General features: G+C 47.0%; 1 protein-coding gene across 1 annotated transcript in view; it reads right to left on the reverse strand.

Annotated features, from left to right (window-relative positions):
• Positions 1-8,213, reverse strand: part of AHCYL1 (adenosylhomocysteinase like 1) — a 41,718-nt gene extending 33,505 nt beyond the window's left edge. The window contains exon 1 of the mRNA XM_033198672.1: positions 7,726-8,213. Coding sequence (XP_033054563.1) covers positions 7,726-7,845 — 120 coding nt within the window. The 5' untranslated portion in view covers positions 7,846-8,213. The remainder of the gene's footprint in view (positions 1-7,725) is intronic.
• Between the last annotated feature and the right edge of the window lie 8,876 nt (positions 8,214-17,089).

Here is a 17,089-nt window from a genome sequence, read left to right on the forward strand (position 1 = left end):
TCTACATCAGGGCTTTAAAACCCAGGATCCATGAGTTTCATAAGTCCCATAAATCCTCTAACAGAGTATGCAAATTCCTGTGCTCCTGAATTTTCCTGAGGAAAGAACCAGGATTTTCATTAAATTCTTAAAAGGACCTCTGACTCAAAGAGTAAGAACCACTGTTCTACGGTCTCTAATCCAGTGATTCTCAAGAGCATTCCCTCAAATAGGCAAAAAGGAAGCATATTCCAATTCTCTATCTTCTACACAAATCTGTCTACTTATTGATCTCTCTTCTAAAATTAGAAACAAAGACGGGGATGTGCATTTTGAAAATTCAAGGTGAATCTCTCTTTTCTACATCTCCAAAATAAAGCTAAAAGTCATGAGAACCTGAAGTCTTTTCCTTAAAGTCTTTGAGGAAGGAGAAGGGGTGGGTCTGGTCAAAGAGGGCAGATCAGAATCTCTGTCCTATTAACTTTTTTTTGAGACGGAGTCTCGCTCTATCGCCAGGCTGGAGTGCAGTGGTGAGACCTTGGCTCACTGCAACCTCCGCCTCCCAGGTTCAAGCAATTCTCCTGCCTCAGCCTCCCGGGTAGCTGGGACTACAGGTGTGTGCCACCACACCCAGGTAATTTGTTTTGTATTTTTAGTACAGACAGGGTTTCACCAGGCTGGCCAGGATGGTATTGATTTCCTGACCTCGTGATCCACCCGCCTCGGCCTCCCAAAGTGCTGGGATTACAGGCATGAGCCATCGTGCCCGGCCTGTCCTATTAACTTTTATGATAGGTCTCTCTCTCTCTCTCTCTCTCTCTTTTTCCCCCTGACTTCTGGAACCACAAAGGAAACAGGTCATGGCCCAAAAACTCTGACGTGAGGTCAAGCCAGTCCTGGGGGAAAAGGGACGAAGTACTTCCCATTATGCACATGGAAACCTATGTCCCAAAGGTTCACCTTAATACAATTAGTAAGTACTAGAAGAGTTGGAGCCATTTATTAAAAACAGAACTTCCACAATCCTCTCATTGCTCAAAACTCAGTATGAACAGCTTCATTCAGGAAGTCTAAGTGAATGAAAGATGGTTACACTTATTTCCTCCAGCCTCCTGCCCCTTTACTCTGTCACTCACAGATTTACCATCGAGCTCACACTGAGCCACGCATTATTGTGGATCAGCACAGTAGTATTTTCCTTGGCACACAGGCTCAGAGGGATTCCACTAATGCCATCGTACACTCGCAGGTTCCGGAGAAAAGAGAAAAACATGTCAACAACAGGGTGTGCTCTTGCTGGGCAGTTCCTCAAACTGTGAAGAAGTAAGCCTGAGGCAGGTCCAAGACGAACAGCATGGAACAGAGAGCAGTCTCAGACCCCTCCTGTTTAATACGCCTCATTTCCATCACACAATTGAGTACAGGCTGTCCACTTTAAAACAAGTGAACTGGCTTGGGCTGGTAGGAGAGAACATGTTAAGCCCATTAAGCCCCACAGGTTAAGTACACAGGCACATTAGCGGAGGCATTGGGGCTTTTATGGTAAGAAAGCAGGAGCATGCTTGGAGAGTCTTGTACCTGTGGTTCTCAAAAGTACTTTCCCAATCTCTATCCCAGGATTCCAAATACTACCTTTCACCAGTAGTTTATTAAACTTTTTACTTTGTGTCCCATTTGGGTAGTAAATGATTAAGTCGCTCAGTGTATACTGCTAAGCAGTATCAATCATTATCTACATTCTGAGAGTAAGGCACCAGGCTAAATCCTTTAGAAAAATTAAACAGAGATAGAAACAAAAATGAAACCAGCCTGAGTCTTTCAATAAAGGCATGGATGCTCCACTCTAGTTCTATGAGTGGCATGCAGCAAAGGCCACACACTTCTATAGGAGAAAATCAGTTATACATAATTAGGAGCAAGCTGTTAAGAGCAAAAAAAAAAAAAAAAATAGTACCTACAGGGATGTGGGGCGGGGTCCTGGAGTACATATCTAAAATGATAAAGTCACAGTTCAGAAGTCTTTGGACTTATTTCATGTAATTCAAGGATTCTAGTTTGGGAAAACCCCCAAACACCTGCAGTTTAAGGAAATAAACTCCTGGACTGAGACTGGCCTACTGTCTGAAAAATACCCACATTCTATGAGTGCATTATGTATTATGGGGGACGAATGGGGGAATGGTAAGGTAGAGGACATCTCAACTCCACCAAAAGCTCTAAGATTTCTGTCTACGTACCCTGCCCCCGTAATCAACAAAATGTTTTGGGGTTCAGTAGCTATAAGCTCTGTATGAAATAACATTTTTGTCAGAAAAAAATTTTTCCTATTGAAAAGACACTCCAATAGAAACTTCTTTGTTTTGGTTTTTTAACATTTCAAAATTAGGCTCTCATTTGCACTATCATGTTGCATCATCCAGAGAGTTATAAATAGGGTGGCCATATAAACCAGGCTAACTTTCAGAGTTGCGGAGGCACTTATTGGACTGCATGCTAGGATAACAGGTATAAACCAGAATTGCACCAGGCAAACCAGGATATATGGTCACTCTAGGTACAAAATAAGCCACTAATTAATATTTACTAAATGCTAATCCTCTCAACCATCTATATAGGTAGCACTATCATTGTTCCCCATTTTATAGATGAGAAAAGGACGCTCACTTGTTGAATGTCCCACAACTAGTAGATGGTAAAGGTAAAACTGACTCCAAAAATCAAGTGCCTAACTTACGTTGTACTACTACTCACAGTTTTAGGAACAGAAACGGGAAGTTAAAGGGGTCTCATGTAACAGCCAAGCAACAGTGGGACAAAAGAACTACTTGAGTGAGTCAAAGGAAAATATGGAATCAGAGAGGAAAGGCAACTGCAATTCTGTGTGAATTTTTATTAACTGCTTACTACACAATAGGCACTGATAGTATTGACAATAATCAAAAGGAAAATTTGTGGTAAGAATTTGTCTTCAACTTGGGATTCTCAGATTTCAGGCTAGAAAAAACTCTGGTCCTATGCACACAGGTTGTCCTTCACACATGATAGGAATGCATCTGACGCACCTTATTAGCATGTATTCTGAATTACTACTCAGTTCTGAATTATAATAAAATGTGTCCAGTATAATCAGGGTTGACATTCTTTCTAAAAATGCAATACTCACATTCCCAAACTTGAGAAACAGGTAGGTATAAATGATTCTCCTTTACTCGCCAGTTCACATTCCCAAACTTGAGAAACAGGTAGGTATAAATGATTCTCCTTTACTCGCCAGTTCCTTTAAAACAACCCCAAGAGGGCATTAAAGTGCTTATTTACAGATCATTAACTACTTGGAGTGGCAGAGTACACTTGCTAGGAGTCACAGGCAACTAAAGACCTGCATGATTCCATGTATCAAATAGCTTTTATAGACAACTTTCCAAGAATACTATATTGAGGGTGGGCATGGTGGCTCATGCCTGTAATCCCAGCACTTCGGGAGGCCAAGGTGGGAAATTGCTTGAGCCCAGGAGTTCGAGACAAGCCTGGGCAACACAGGGATTTCCCCATCTCTATAAAAAATAAAAATACATTTTAAAAAAGAATATTATATTGGGTGAAACACTCGATCCAAATGACACACTCCTGATAAAAGAAAAGGTGTATGTATCTTTGTAACCTTGGCAGCAAAAGATCTAGACAACTACTGATCTAGAAATCTTCTAACAGATTTCTTTCTGTTACAAGCTAAATGTCTAAAGGAACTTAGAACAAAGTAATTTGGAAACTAGAGTGTAACTAACTAAACCAAACAAGAAAAAGAGAGGTAATCAATATCTGTGGAGAAATCTTAAAAAGAGGATCTTCTTACACCCCAACTCCTGTTTCAAAGACTGCTACTAAAACAGTAGCCACTCTAAAGAGAATCAAGAGATACTAATGATGTGAAGATAGGAAATGCCAACCTATGAAATCTCCTTTCAGTGATTCTGACAAGTCCTGGTGTAAATTCTATACAATTGCACCAAAAATTAACCATAAGATAACTCTTATGAGAAAAGGAGAAACCCGGATTTTATCTATCAGGTTAACACCCAAGCTGTACTCATTGGGGCTCTACTTGACGTGCTTCGTAAGTCTCAGCTGACCCTTTTGATGAATTAGTACCACATAGCTTCATTCAAATAAAGAATATCCTATAAACAAAAGTAGTTTCTTTTGCGCTCTTCTCCTTCCCCACATTTTGCTGGTGGGTCTGACTGCACAGATCCTAGGTCAAAATGTTTAATGGATCACTCTGGAGAGTGCCCTTAATGTTCAGAAGTTCAGAGAACAGCAAATGTTCTGACAGACCTTCCAGAGAAACATGCTTATTTTAAGAGCTCTCCAACAAGTTGGAGATTTGGGTTTACATTATGAAAAAAGAATCAACTTGACACAGTGTCAATTTCTAAAGGTCCAAGGACAGTTATCACCCCTGTTACACAAAGTAGCAGAAAAAGAGGGATAAATAACCAGGGGTCATGGGGAACTACATTACTTACTCGGTTTGACTGATAACTGCCAACATTAAACAAGGATCTTCTTCAGTTGTGGTACACTTAACTCTTACAACTCAAGGATTCCTTTTCTTACCTCAAATTTTCCTAGCCATACCATCTGAAATCATCAGTGACAGTCGTGAACAAGCCTTACAATGTGAATTATACTACAGCTATTAAGATAGTCCAGTGAAAAATTCTTTTAGAACTCTGTGTCAGGAAAAGTTGTCCTCTTGAGGAACTGACATGTATTATTTCCCATGCCTGCTAAGGAGACTGAAACTATGATTCTTTTTATCCTCTGGCTGCTAAAAGTTTAAAGTTGCATGTGATCAACCTCATCAACTATCTTAGCCCTTGAGGTTAACAATATTTTTTTCATTCTTTCTATAGTTTTTACTTCCTCTTATATCACATATAGGTTCTGTTATAAGCCACTTCAAATGCCCATTGAAGAATATAAATATATAAATAGACTTTTAAAAAATTACACTTGCTATCTTAACTCCCCAACATGCCCCATCTCCACCTGTTCCAAAAAAATAGGCACATATTTGGCAGATGAGATGGAGGTACAAAAGCTAATTAATTTGCTCAAGGTCATACCCCTTTGACTTCTCGACACCCAGATATCTGAAATCTTCAGTCAAACCAACAAGTCCTATTTTGTTCACAGCAGTGTGATAGGCCTTGGCATACAAAACTGAGTAAGTCATGATTATAGTTGAAGAATCTAGATATTTATACTTTTAATTGATGGATATCCACTCTATCTCAAACAAAGCAAACAAAATGAATAAAAACTGACCAGAAAGTGACACTGGGATCTGATCTAATTGAGGATCATCAAGGTCACCCTGAAGTAACCTATATCCTCTGGTATCAAGAACATCCTCAATTCCTGAGGGGCCTCAGGGCTTCAGAATAATCCAAGGATTACTGGTCTAGAGCCAGGGTAGAATTCTCATAGGTGAAGGACTGCACCATTTGAAGAGGTCTTTTTCTACCCCATTAAGTACCATGCCAAGTTACTTTTTTCTCTCTTACTTTTCCCATGCTTTCTCACATTATCAACACATGGCAGAGGTACAAAAGTGACTTAAGTCATAATGTTCAATTCAGCACTTCTGAAAAACAGACTAGGACTTGCTACATGACCTTGACTAGTCCTCAACTGATCCATTAACTAAATAAATGTCTTTTATCATCACTAGGGAAAGGGTAATTAGTCATCATAAAACACTTTATTACAAAGTACTACGCAAATGCTGAACAATAAAACTCAGAAGAGAAAGATTAATAAGAAACACGGTGGGGCACAATTACTGGCAAATGGAAACTTAAAACAGGGTCTTCCCACATTCCTGGCAGAGCCTGCTTCTTTTAGCTAATGTAATATAAGTCTAAAATTATCAGCACTTGGCCTGACAATAATACACATTAGTAATATTCCTCCTGGGAAGAAGAGAGGAAAAGGAATAGTTATTCCTGGTAGGTGGCCATATGGACATCTCGGTTATTAGTTAGCCAGGTGGGCAATTAGTATTTGAGTACCTACTATATGCTGGGTACAAAGCTAGGCACACTGGATACAAAGGTGAACAAGAATTCCTGCCTTAATGAGCTTTCACAATCTACAATATAGACTTTGTCTTATCAACAGAGGTACTTTCAAGAATAGAGATTTACTAACATAAAGGCAAGTAAGAGCAAAGATGCCAGAGTCTAGGAAATTCAGGTATTAGGGCTTTTCTATTTTTTCCTCTAACTCACCTAAGGTCCCACTCTCAATCATTCTGCTTATAAGGACTGTGACTGTTTCTCCAAAGAATAGTGCAGATTGCAAAGGGTCACTGTCCCAACAAAGCAGTCAGCTGAACAGACAGCACTAAAGTTAATCAGATGCCGCAAAAGTCAAGGGATCTTCCACAACCTTTTAAAGGAATTAAATTCTTAATTTTGTGAAAAAACAGAGCGAAAGCACACAATGGCGACTTGTCTTTTTTAATTTTGCATTTGATTTCTGGAGTGGCAGGTTACTTCACTTTAAAAAAAAAAAAAAGCCATCTCTCCACTTAAGACAGCTTAACTAGTTGAAGCCTCAAGGACTTAACTATTCCTGCAGCCCTTGCTTTGTTCAGCCCTGCATCCCATTAAACACTGCATACAGGCAGAAACAGCTTTGTAAGACTCCGTCTTTATAGAGAAGGGAGACATTTATCTGGGTTCTCACTGGCTTCAGGAAGGTCACCTCTTTGTAAAGGTTCTCTGATCTACTGCTAACTGGGTGCCAGGTGTATGGACAATCAAGATGTGGTTGGCAGTAAATGATCAGAAAGCAATAAGGATCCCAATTCCACCACTCAGAGAGCTAGTGAGACTAACATCTTCAAAGGTTGCCATTTATGAGAGAATTCCAAGGGTGTCCTTTGAGCTCAACCCACAGCACAATAGATCAAACTTGTTCTGCCTCAAAAGTACAGTCAAGAGTGAGCAATCTTTCCTTACCACCCACCACTCCAACCCACCCAAGCTCCTTTCTCCAGGGATGCCTAAGTAATCTATTCACATGACTCTAGGATCCACCTGTATCCATGACAGTGTCTGCTGTCACCACCCTCCAAATGTCAATTTTTTACATATTTCGGAGTAACTGGAAGGCTGTAGAAAGTGAAAATCACAGATTTTCAATTTCATGTTACTCTCATTGCTTTCACCTGTATATGAGAGCTGGCTTCACGCATTCTTTTCTCTTGCCTCCCAGCTATCACGCAGTTGTTGGATAAATCGACCACTGCTCCCAAAGATCTGACGGAAGTTCTGCCAGATTTACCCACTCACATGAAGGGAGATTTTCTGTACACCCTATGCCCCCGGACTGGTCACAGGGTCCCCTGAGTTGGTTCACCCCCTCCCACTCTCGTCTTCGAGGACCTTCATCTAGGAAAAGTCAGTCGCAAATTTAAGGCCTGGCCCTGTCAGGTTTCAAAACGATCCCTGAGGACTTGGGCCGAGGGACAAAGGAAAGTGAGGTCAGAGGCGGCCTTTTCAACCCGGGAGAGGCCTGGGGCCGCATAGCCGCCACCCCCTACATCACCTCCGCCGTCCCCAGTCACCCCAACCCCAGCCCCAGAAGTCCCAAACTAGCCAGAGCCCAGGCTTGCTCGCGTCCCTTCCGCGAGGCCGGAGCCCGAGCCCCCGCCGCCACCCAGAGCCCCCGCACCTTCTTGGGCGCCTTGGTGACGGTGGCCATGAAGGAGTACTTCTCGGCGTCCTCGATCTCCTTGGCCTGCTTCAGCTCCTCCCCGACCCCGGGCAGCGGCATCGCGTCAGGCATCGACATCCCCCGGCCGGCCCGGCCCGTGGCTGACCCGCCGCCCCCGCCTCTTTCCCCCTCAGGCGCCCGCCCGCCTGCCCGCGCGGCGCCCTCCGACACGCGATCGCCCACCCTCCCGCCCGGCCCTGCGTCGAGCTGCGTCGGCTTCTGAGGTGCTGTGGCCCACGCCTCGTCTGTTCAGCAGCTCAAGGCAGCCGGACAGCGACGGCGGCCACAAGAGAACCAGAAGCAGCAGCTCCGAGCTCCGACCTGCCCGCGCCGCCACCTCCGCTGTACGCAAACACGCACGCAAAGCGAGGGTAGAGGGCGGTGACGCCACGTCAAGTACTGGCAGCTACCGGGAGGGGGAAGAGGCGGGGAGAAACGGCACTCTGTCGTGACGTCACCACGCTGGGCTGGGCCACAGAAGCCGCTCCTTCTCTCCAGCTCGAGAGCGAAGTTCCCAGAGTGAGCCGGACTCTTTGTGCCACCAGGTGGCGCCATCAGCCCTGGGAGGAGCTCGTGGTTCATGCAACGACGCTGCGGAACGGAGGGTCTTTGGGCTGCGGGGTTCCTGGCGAGGCCTCAGTGGCGCATACAAAGGGTATTTGGGAGCAAAGACCAGAGTCCCACACGACACATCCTACAACCATGCCTAGGAAAAGTCCGGGGCTTGAGACAACTCTCACTCACTGCCCCAGCCCCAGGTCCTTTGTATTAAAGCTCCTTCCCAAGGGGCAGCGCCTGCCTCTTTGACTTCGTAGGGGGCAGAACTGACTCAGAGTAGTCTCGTTTCTGCACAACCCTTTGTGACTTCCTCCACCATCATCTCCGACTGGGCCTTGCCTGTTTACAAAACCCTCATTGGAATAGGGCTGATGGCTATGAGGGTGGAAACCAGGAGAGCTGATGGAGAAGTCCCCAGCCAGAATGGCTTTCCGTTCCTTGCTCCACCAAAGCATTAGACTCTTCCAGCTCTCAGTGGGCATCCAGGACATTCATGGACCGTTCACACCCTTTTACTGGGCCTACTATGTGCAGTGCCTGTGCTAAGGCCCTGCTGGCAAAAGGGCATGTGACGCATTTTATGTTTTGCAAGGCTTAGTTCAGCTGGAGAGGCAAAGCCTGCCTGTAACCTAATGTCAGCTGAGGTAGCTTGTCCTTTGAGATTCAAATGACATTGGCTCTAATTACCATGTCCTGTGGAAAGTCCAGTGCCCTCCCCGGGATTTCTGTGAATTACTGGGAGGACTTGGGTTTTCATGGTCACCTCTGGTTCTACTTTTGTTTTGTTTTGTTTTTTTGTTTTTGCCTTGTCTGGCATTTTATTCACTATTCTGATCTTGTGACTGTTTCTGTAGCTCCTGGGGTCAGTTCTGCTGCTTCTCCTTTCAATCCCCACCCCATGCTAAACAAATACAAAATAAGGCTGTAACATGTAGTAAAACTTTTAAGAAAGGTTTGTGGGTCACAGGGGAGAGATTACATCACACAGCAAACAATTTAAGATCACATTTCTGAAATGTTCTGAAAAGTTATTTTGGCTGTCTCACCACCCAGGGATTTCTCAATGGCCACAAGATCCCACTACGCTCCCTAGCCCATTGCCATCTAATCTAACTTCTTCCTGTTCCTCCCTTCCCATCCCTGCACCTCATCCTTCCTTCCTTGATGGACTCTGGGAAGCCAGATTCTCCTCTGCTGTGCTGAGCAATTCTAGTCTTTCCAGTGTCCTTTCCCTAAATTCCTCCCCAGGACTCCCTTTCTTTTTTTTTTTTTTTTTTTGAGATGAAGTTTCTCTCTGTTGCCCAAGCTGGAGTGCTCTCGGCTCACTGCAACCTCCACCTGCCGGGTTCAAGCAATTCTCCTGCCTCAGCCTCCTGAGCTGGGACTACAGGCGTGCACCACCATGCCCGGCTAATTTTTGTATTTTTAGTAGAGACAGGGTTTCACCATCTCGGCCAGGCTGGTCTTGAATCCTGACCTCGTGATACACCCGCCTCGGCCTCCCAAAGTGCTAGGATTACAGGCGTGAGCCACCACACCTGGCCAGGACCACCTTTTAACATCCAGAAACCTCCCAGGTTTTTAAGAGGGCCTACCCTTTCAAGAAGGAAGTTTTGGTTTGAAATTACATTTTCCCCACTGATTCATGTTCAGGGCTGGGGAGAGTGTGAAATATTCACCTCTAGGGCCCTAAAAGTCTTAGTCAGGGAATCCTGTGTTCCAACCACCTAGTCTCATGAGACTGTCTGTTTGAAAAGGGCTGTAGAAGTGCCTGGAAGAATGCACCCTTTGCAGATCTTGCTTTTGAACTGTTTGAATTCTTTCATCTGCTCACTTTTTTGAGCACTCAGACTTCCCTGTCTGGGGTATCGCTGTAGCAGAACGGGAACAGAAATGGAGACCAGAATACCAGGTTCAACCATGAGGGCGCCAGACTGGCATCTTTCAGCTAGGGATCAGGAACCACACCTGGTGCACTGAGGACTCTTTGGACATAAGGCTCACGGTGTCTTTCATCCTTATGGGTTTGCCTGAACTGTTGGCAAAGCCCGGGGATCAGAGATGCCTGCCCAAAGACCCGAGGCAGAGCCCGTTGGAACTAGGGATGAAATCTCAAGTCCCTGTAATAGAACAACGTGTGACTTAAGATGAACTTTTTTTTTTTTTTTAGAGAGAAGCATCAGTGCATCTGCCTTTTGGATTTGATTTTTAGAACTCACTTTGTCTAAACATGTCTCTCAGTCCCCCAATTCTGCTGTGCATTTAAGCATCCAGACTGTGAGCTTCCTGGAGATTGAAGTTCAGTCTTTCCTTTACTCCTCCTGGACCAGGTCTGCCCTAGCACCAGGCTCACAGTGTTGCCTGCTATTGCTGCTGCCACTGAGGATGACAGACAGGGCCAGGCCTAGAGCATGCAGTACCTTAGCAGTCTGGGCTAAGAAGGAGATCAGCAGGTCAGACTTCACTCACCTGAGTGGCTGGCCTGAGGGGAGATTGATGAGCTGATTAGGAGAGTCCGGGGGCTCAAACTGGAAAGGGGAAGGGCAGCGCCCCCTACCCTGGTGGAAAGCATTAGGCCTATGTGATTCAAGTGAGGCCAGGGGCCCGGGACATTCTTGGAAACCAGCCACTGCAGGGGGCATGGGTGGCTGCCATCCCTTCCATCACGTGTGTGCTGGAGATCAAAGAGCTCACCCAGCCGGGGAGTGTGACAACATAACATCCATGAGAATCATTGCACCCTGTCCCTCACCCCCAAAGCCAATCCTAAGATAGCCTCACATGGCACAGCTAAGGCGATTGCTTCTCATGAATGCCAAGAGATGACTTATCTTCAGCCTACCCACCCACCTGACTCAGCACCTCTACTGGCAAGCTCACTGCCCTGAACAGCACAATCCACACACAGGCAATTGGAGAAGAGCAGGGACCCAAAGACAGATGCACCTGCTGTGTGTGGTGGTGGGAAGTCTCCAAGGGCCTGGAGACCAGCGAGGACCCTTGCTAGAAAGGAGTGGCCTAAGGGCAGTGGTGAATTGGGAGATGCTGTCACCAGAAATGTAGTGGCATTGGACTGCCACACATGGGCTTGGTGTGGTTAATCAGGTTCACTCTTTGTCCACTCCCAAATTTATGTTCCACATTCAGTCATTTGTTCTTTTATTTACAAAATATATACTGAATGCCGAAGAAGTGCCAGCAGCAGGGCTAGATGTTGGTTGGGACTACAGAGACAAATAAGCTGAGGTGCTGATCTCTACGTGGGGACAGGTGATGGGGGTGGGGTGCAGTGGAGGGCAAAGGGATAACACATAGGGAGATGCTGCTGGAGCTGAGTCTTGACAGATAAGCAGCTGGGCAAGGGAGGGAAGATTCTCCATGCTGAAGAAACAGCCTCAGAATAGGCATGGTGATGGAAACACCAAGTTTGGCGTCTTATGGGAACTGTAAATATCGCCATGTGGGTGGAGTACAGGGTGCAAAGCAGGGTGAAGTGAGCACTGAAGCCAGGGCCAGATCCTGCAGGGCCTGTTAAGCCCTGGGTGGATGGTGGTGATGTCTGCTATGCTGGGGAGCATGGGAGGAGAAGCAGGTGTGGCTAGAGGGGTGGAGGGGGTGCTGCTGAGAGGAGTCAGCTTGGGACATGTTGAGTTTGATATGTCTATGGAGGGCACTGTCCCTGAGTCTCAGGGGAGCCCAGGTTGGCACCTTTTGGAACTGCCTGCTCCCTACCAGTCAGGCTCCCCACCAGGGGGAGGCTGTGCTCCTCCTGAAGGCCTTTCACCTCCTGTCGGCCAGGCCTCATGTTAGCCTTCTGGAATGAAAGTGCAGAAAAACTGCAGAGATCTTGGGTGACAATGGAAATCCGGAAGAAGGTGAAGAGGGCAGTGGCTCTGCCTCTAGCTCTCCAGCATGGGCAAACCCTCCAGCTCCAGCCTTCTTTCTGTCCCAGAATTGCTACCTTGCACAGCTCTAGGAGGCACCACTGACATTGTAATTGTTGTGAAAGGTGCCCTGGAGCACCACTTCAGGTTGATCACCTACCTCGCTGGCCCTGAGGGACTTCCAGAGGCTGGGCTCCCGGTTGCAACTCTGTAGCTGTGGATGCTGGTACTCGGGCTTCCTGGCTCCTACTTCCCACCGAGTTTCCCTCACTACCCTCAGCCTCTTCTCCTTCCCCTTCTCCAGTTCCAGTGGGGAAACATTCCTCCTTCTCTGTCTCCTCCTCTGCTTATTATTATCATATCGATTGGGACATTTACTCTTTATTATCATTTTGAACATTATAGGAAAGAAAAACCCCTGAAGATTTTTTAAAAAATCTCTTTTCATCTTGTTAAGTTCACTCCTAGTTCTTAGCAATTTGCAGAAACTCATTTTTACATACCCGTGATTGGTAGGTTCATGTCCTTTTGTATACTGCTTTGATCAAATTACAATATTTCAAAAACACATGACCCATACGGAGAACATTGACATACTTGTTATTATTGCCCATGTTTCCCAAGCATTCTGCCTTACTGCTTTATGAGTTTGTTTAACTGTTTTCCTATTGTTGGGTATTTGAGTTGCTTCCAACTAATGCAATATAATGGAATGGAGGGAGGTGGTTTCGGAGTGGGTGTGGGGATGGCTTTCAAGCAAAACAGGCGAAGATGGGTCACAGCACCAAGTCCTGCCAGAGAAAGGAAGCAAAAATGTAAGTAGTGGGGCCAGTTGTACTGACTGTAAACAAGGGCCAGGATAAGGAGGCACCTTTTGACCCTAGAGGATCTGAGGTCCTGTGTCTGGAACTCGTGATAGCTGACTCATGGCAAGGCTGCATGGTGTGAGGAAGCAGGAAAACTGGGCAGAGATGTGGGCTCAGATCTTTACTCTGCTACTAACTCGGTCCCTGGCATCCTGGACCTTTTTTGACCTCTTCTTCCTCATGCAAGACAGGTTGATAGCTCTCCATCTAGGGCTTGTGATGACCTAATCCAGTGTGATCATAAATATGCAAGAGCTTTGAACAAGTTGCAAATATCGTGCAAATGTAAGGTACTAAGATGTGGATCCGGGCTAACCATGGAGGGCAAAGGAGCTATTGTTGAGAATTTGGAATTCTCTCTTTTCTCTGCTTCCCAGAATGACAGGAATAAGCAGAAACCCGTCTGCTGCAGGAAAGGATTGTCATTGCTGGTTTTGAGCACTTGTTGACATGTGGATTGTGTTTCCTCAAAAGGGAGAGCTGACACTGCCCCAGCCATGAGCAATTGCTGCTTTCCTGGCCCAACCTGGCCCCGGGGTCTGGCTGTGTGACCAGCAGCCCCTTGGAACTTCCTCACATGCTTTTTATCTAGGTTGGACCAGAGATCCTGGTGTATCTTTCTTCAGTTCCCAAAGCTGCCACACATTAAAGTGCAGACTGAGAAGGCATCCACCAATTGTAAACAAGGCTCAAGAAATCTGTTCTGATGACTCTTTGTGCTACTTTGTATGTTTTTTTCCTGCTCTTAAGTGCGTGTATGGGAGGGGAGAGGATGGAGGTGGGGATGGTGAGGCCTTTACCAAAAAAGTAGAAATTGTGAAACTGGCCTTGGACTTCAGCTTCTGCCTAGTCAGTTATTTATTGAGCATCAGCTCTGTCCCTGGAGCTGTGCTGAGCATTAGGGATCCCACAGTAAACAAGACAGACGCAGTTCCTGTCCTCATGGGGTTTAGAGTCCATAGCAAAACTTTGTCAGAAAATCGAGGTTCCCAGTACTGTCTGAGAGGGCACACCCCCTCCTTGCTGTCTCCATGTGCTCCACTCTGAGCAGTCTTCCAGAGTGTGTGGCATGCTTCCTCTCCCTGCCTCTGAGGCTGTGTCTAGCCCCATGCTAGGGAAGGAAGAGCAGTCTGTCTCCTGAGTTCAGAGATGCTGACCCACCCTTGAAGTAGCCCCGAGTCTTTTAGAAGCCTCTGGGATACTGCTTCCCTGGCAGATGGGCTCCCCCCGGGCAATGGTGAGTGGGCTAGCGAGATGTGTCAGCTTCTGGGACAAGGGAGGGCACTGCCTGTCTTTGCCTCTCCCAGGTCTGCCTCTCTACCCACAACCTGCAAACTGCCTCTAGTACTGGAAACAGTCCTGGAATCGCAGAGACGCAGGTGGCCAGGATGGTTCAATATCCTGGTGTGTATTCCTTCAGGATGCCTGCTGGGGGCTAGCAGAGGATTTGTCTTGACTGGAAGGCGCTGGGGCTGATGGAGTAGAACAGACAGAAGCTACCATCTCCCAAAGCTCACGTGCTCAGGGTCTTGCCCCTTTGCCCTGAAGGGCCCGGTCTGTGGCAGGTTTGGTGGAGCCAGAGGAGAATGGTCGGCTGCTGGTGGTGCGGAGGCTGCTGCGGGGTGGGAGCCTGCCTTCCTCACCCTCTCTGGTGTGCAGGGCGGGCCCCATTGCATCACCCTTGGAGTCTCTGCTCCTGGTTTTGCAGCCAGCTGGGCCCCTGGAGGAGGGACTCTCCCTGTTTTTCAACAAACCATTAACCATTTCACCCTCTCAAACCCTCCCTGCAGCCGACCTGGATTCCCAAGGCTGCTCCTCATGCCTCTCAAACCTCCCTTCTGCTGCACGATTCCAGGAGCTCTGCCTGGGCAGCCTTTTAAGGGTCGAAGACTCCACATGCGCAACGCAAGCCTGGCCTCTTCCCCGGGGAAAGAGTTAAGCTTCATCCTCCACACCCTCAGCATTTGTCCCATTCTGCAGCAGTGAGGACAGAGCTCTTCAGCCTCCAGCATGAGCTCATGCCACTTCCACAGAATCCCAACAGAGGGTCAACACAATGTTTAGACCAACGGCAAGAATGGACCTCATGCCAGAGACCAGGAGCTTGGACCTTGGCTTCTCCACAAAGGCCCTTCAGCCATTTCCTGCAGACCCGCTTGGCCCTTTGACCTCTTTATAGGGGCTCAGGGAAGGAGTGAGTGATGTGAGGGCCTGGAAGGGCTCAAGAGACTGATGGAAGAGAGTTGCAAGTACACAGTGTTTCCCTGTTTCTTTCGGGCTAGATGAGGAGACATCAAGGGGTGGGGGTGGAGAGGCCGTTCTAGTCAGTGAAGCCCAGGCCACATTCCCGCTCAGGTCTTTTATCTCCCAACCCCAACATTCCCTTCATCGCCCCACCCATTCCAGGGCCTGAAATAGCCCGAAACTTCATCCAAGCCTAGGCCCAGGTCCCAATTTTAGTTCCACAAACATTTGGCTGCTTCACAGCTTGCAGGATCCTGAGCTGGGTCCTGTGGGGGATGCAGAGATGAATGAGGCCCAGCCCCTGCCTTCAGGGAGCTTGCAAAATGTGTCCAGATGGCTGCAGTCAGAGGCGGAAGACGCCCATGGAAGAAGAAAGAAAGACGCTCCCCGTGGAGGGAATGGGGCAGGCTTGTGAAGGAGAGTTGATTTTGTTGAATCTTAGAGGATGACTAGGATTTCAAGAGGTGAACATGAGGGACACTGACTTTAGATGGAGGGAACAGCAAGAGCAAGAATAATGGAGATGTGAAATGTAGGGTATGCTCTGGAACATGGCCAGCAATGTGGTTTGACTGGAGCACATGGGAGAATGTGGAGCCGCTTACAGTTTCCGTGGATGCATGAGTCTGTCTAGATTTCCTACAGGCTGAGGACTCCCAAGTGCCAATGACCCATAGATTCCCAGAGCTTTACAGAGCAGCCTATTTGTTAATCCCCTGTTTAGGAGCAAAAAGGTGAGAAACTTGCTCAGAGCTGTAAAGCACCTTGGTGACAGAGCAAGGACTGGACCCAGGTTCTCCCGCCCCTATCTGTTTTGGCTCAGTTCACATCCCTTAATCCAGGGGGCTTTATCCGTGGAGTTGGCTGACCCAACAGACCCTGCCATTCCTTAGGGGTCCAAGGTGATGTATGAAATGAACAACCAGTGATCATGGACGAACACATGAATGCTCCTCATGGTGTTGCATATTTGCCTATTAATGAGGAAGGAATAGTTTCATGACACTTGATGAGAAAGACATGCCAGTGTTCTTTATTTTCCCACATTTATTTAAATCTGGTCCCAAATCCCATCCACAGTGGGTGAGAAGTCTGATATCATTCTTAGGGCTTCCTCTCTTGGCTCATTGGATTTTACAAAAAATAAAACAAAACGAAAACCCCCAAATAAACAGTTTGTTCTTTACAGGACTGGGGCAGCTGGTTGGGATTCAGTGGGGCTCACCACTGCTAATGGCTGCCCCTCGGGCTGTATGCGGGTCCTCCCTGTCTGTGGGCACTGCTTCTCCAGGCGGGCTGGGGAGCTGCCCACTCACAGTGGTCTCTCCCAGCAGCAAGCTACTTAGTGGACTTTCTTCCAGCCTCCTCACCCCCAGCTCCACCTCAGGTTGTGCCATCCCCAGGGTGGAGGGAGGAGTTCCAGCTGGATCTCAACTGCTGCCACTTGCGGACACTCGTGATCTCCCACCGTCTTTCCTGGTGCTGGAAGTCACTGCCCACAGGTAAGGCTACTCTGCTTTTCAATGGAAAAACCACCTTCCAACCTCTTCGACATCCTGGACTTGAAGCCCTGGCTGCCCCCTTGGGAGGATGTGGAGAAAATACTTCACATTCTTTTCTGAAGAGTCTGCAGCCAAGAAAGCCAGATATGGCTGATTTCTCAATCACGTTATTCTGCCACACTAAATGTTCAATTAATCGCCATGTTACACTTACAACAGCAAAAGAAAAGTTCAACAGTAAATGACTAAAAATACTGTACAGTCATAG

The sequence above is a fragment of the Trachypithecus francoisi genome, unplaced genomic scaffold (assembly GCF_009764315.1).
Source record: "Trachypithecus francoisi isolate TF-2019V2 unplaced genomic scaffold, Tfra_2.0 Lachesis_group5, whole genome shotgun sequence".
Classification (NCBI taxonomy): Eukaryota; Metazoa; Chordata; class Mammalia; order Primates; family Cercopithecidae; genus Trachypithecus; species Trachypithecus francoisi.